At 68.8% G+C, this 1148-nt stretch overlaps 1 protein-coding gene across 1 annotated transcript; it reads right to left on the reverse strand.

Moving 5' to 3' along the window:
• Positions 1-672: 672 nt before the first annotated feature.
• Positions 673-1144, reverse strand: LOC100954181 (putative L-type amino acid transporter 1-like protein MLAS; the record flags this gene model as incomplete). The annotated part of the gene is made up of 1 exon (XM_003803915.3): positions 673-1144. A coding segment is annotated over one exon (472 nt), but the record flags the coding sequence as incomplete, so codon positions are not given.
• Positions 1145-1148: the final 4 nt, after the last annotated feature.

Raw genomic sequence — 1148 nt, forward strand, 5'->3', positions numbered from 1 at the left:
AGCTGCGCCCCTCCGCATGGCCGGCAGCATGTGGCGCGCGGGCCCGGAACCCTAGGGGTCCCCGGGAGATCCAGGAGTGGCTGCGCGGGCGGAGACCCAGGCCCTGCGACTCCCCTGTTTTCTCGTGTGTACTCCAGTCCGGCTTGGGAGCGTGCGGTGCCCAAGGGCAGGCTGAGGCAAGACGGGCGTGGGGGGAAGGGTGGGGTTTGAGGTGCCCACCCCCCGACTGCGAAGGTAGCCCCCCCAGGCTCCTGCCTCGGGGTGGGGGGGCCGAGCTGGGGGACCACTCCTCACCCTAGCCCCACTCTGCACACGCCGGGGACCTAGGAGATACGCTACCATGGCCGGCAGGGAGCAGGTGGTCCCTCTGGGCCTAGGGAGTTAAACCTCAGGGCCCATGAGCTTGCTAGGTCACTCCACGTGGGCGCCAGGCAAGAGGCTGGCAATATTGCTCCGCAAGGGCTAAGGCAGAGGACTGCCCGCTGAGTGTGGGGGTCGGGGCGGGGACCCTGCTGTCTCCTCGCTGGGGTACTCCCAGAGCCGCCTAGAGGGTCGTACACCAATGAATGAAATGCACGTGGCTTGGGGCCAGTGACCTAGAACCTCCGGGGATGGAACTGGGGGACCCAAGGACCACGCCCCCTCTTCCCGCGCCCCGCGCTCGGTACTCACGCACGCAGAGGCAGGCCACGAGCTTGGCGGCCTCCTCGGGCACCGGGCAGGTGGGGAAGACCGGCTTGAGCAGGTAGGTGGCGAAGACCAGCGCCACGATGTACTGTGAGGAGGGCCGGATGATGAGCAGCTCGATCCAGAGCTTGAGGAAGGCGGGCAGCGAGCCGTAGACCTCCAGCATGTAGGCGTAGTCGCCGCCTGACTTGGAGATGGTGGTGCCCAGCTCGGCGTAACAGAGCGCGCCCACGATGGAGAAGACCCCGCACACGGCCCACACCACCAGCGCCAGCCCCGGCGAGCCCGCCTCCTTGAGCACCCCCGTGGGCGTCACGAAGATGCCGGAGCCGATGATGGTGCCCACGATGATGGCCACGCCGTTGAGCAGCGTGATGTTGCGCTGCAGAGTCACGCCCTCGCCCCCCGGGGCCGCCCCGTCCGCGCGCTGCGCCGCCAGCATCTTCTCCCGCGCCTGCCGC

Source organism: Otolemur garnettii, unplaced genomic scaffold (genome assembly GCF_000181295.1).
Source record: "Otolemur garnettii isolate 467f Iridium unplaced genomic scaffold, OtoGar3 scaffold06148, whole genome shotgun sequence".
NCBI classification, from domain to species: Eukaryota; Metazoa; Chordata; class Mammalia; order Primates; family Galagidae; genus Otolemur; species Otolemur garnettii.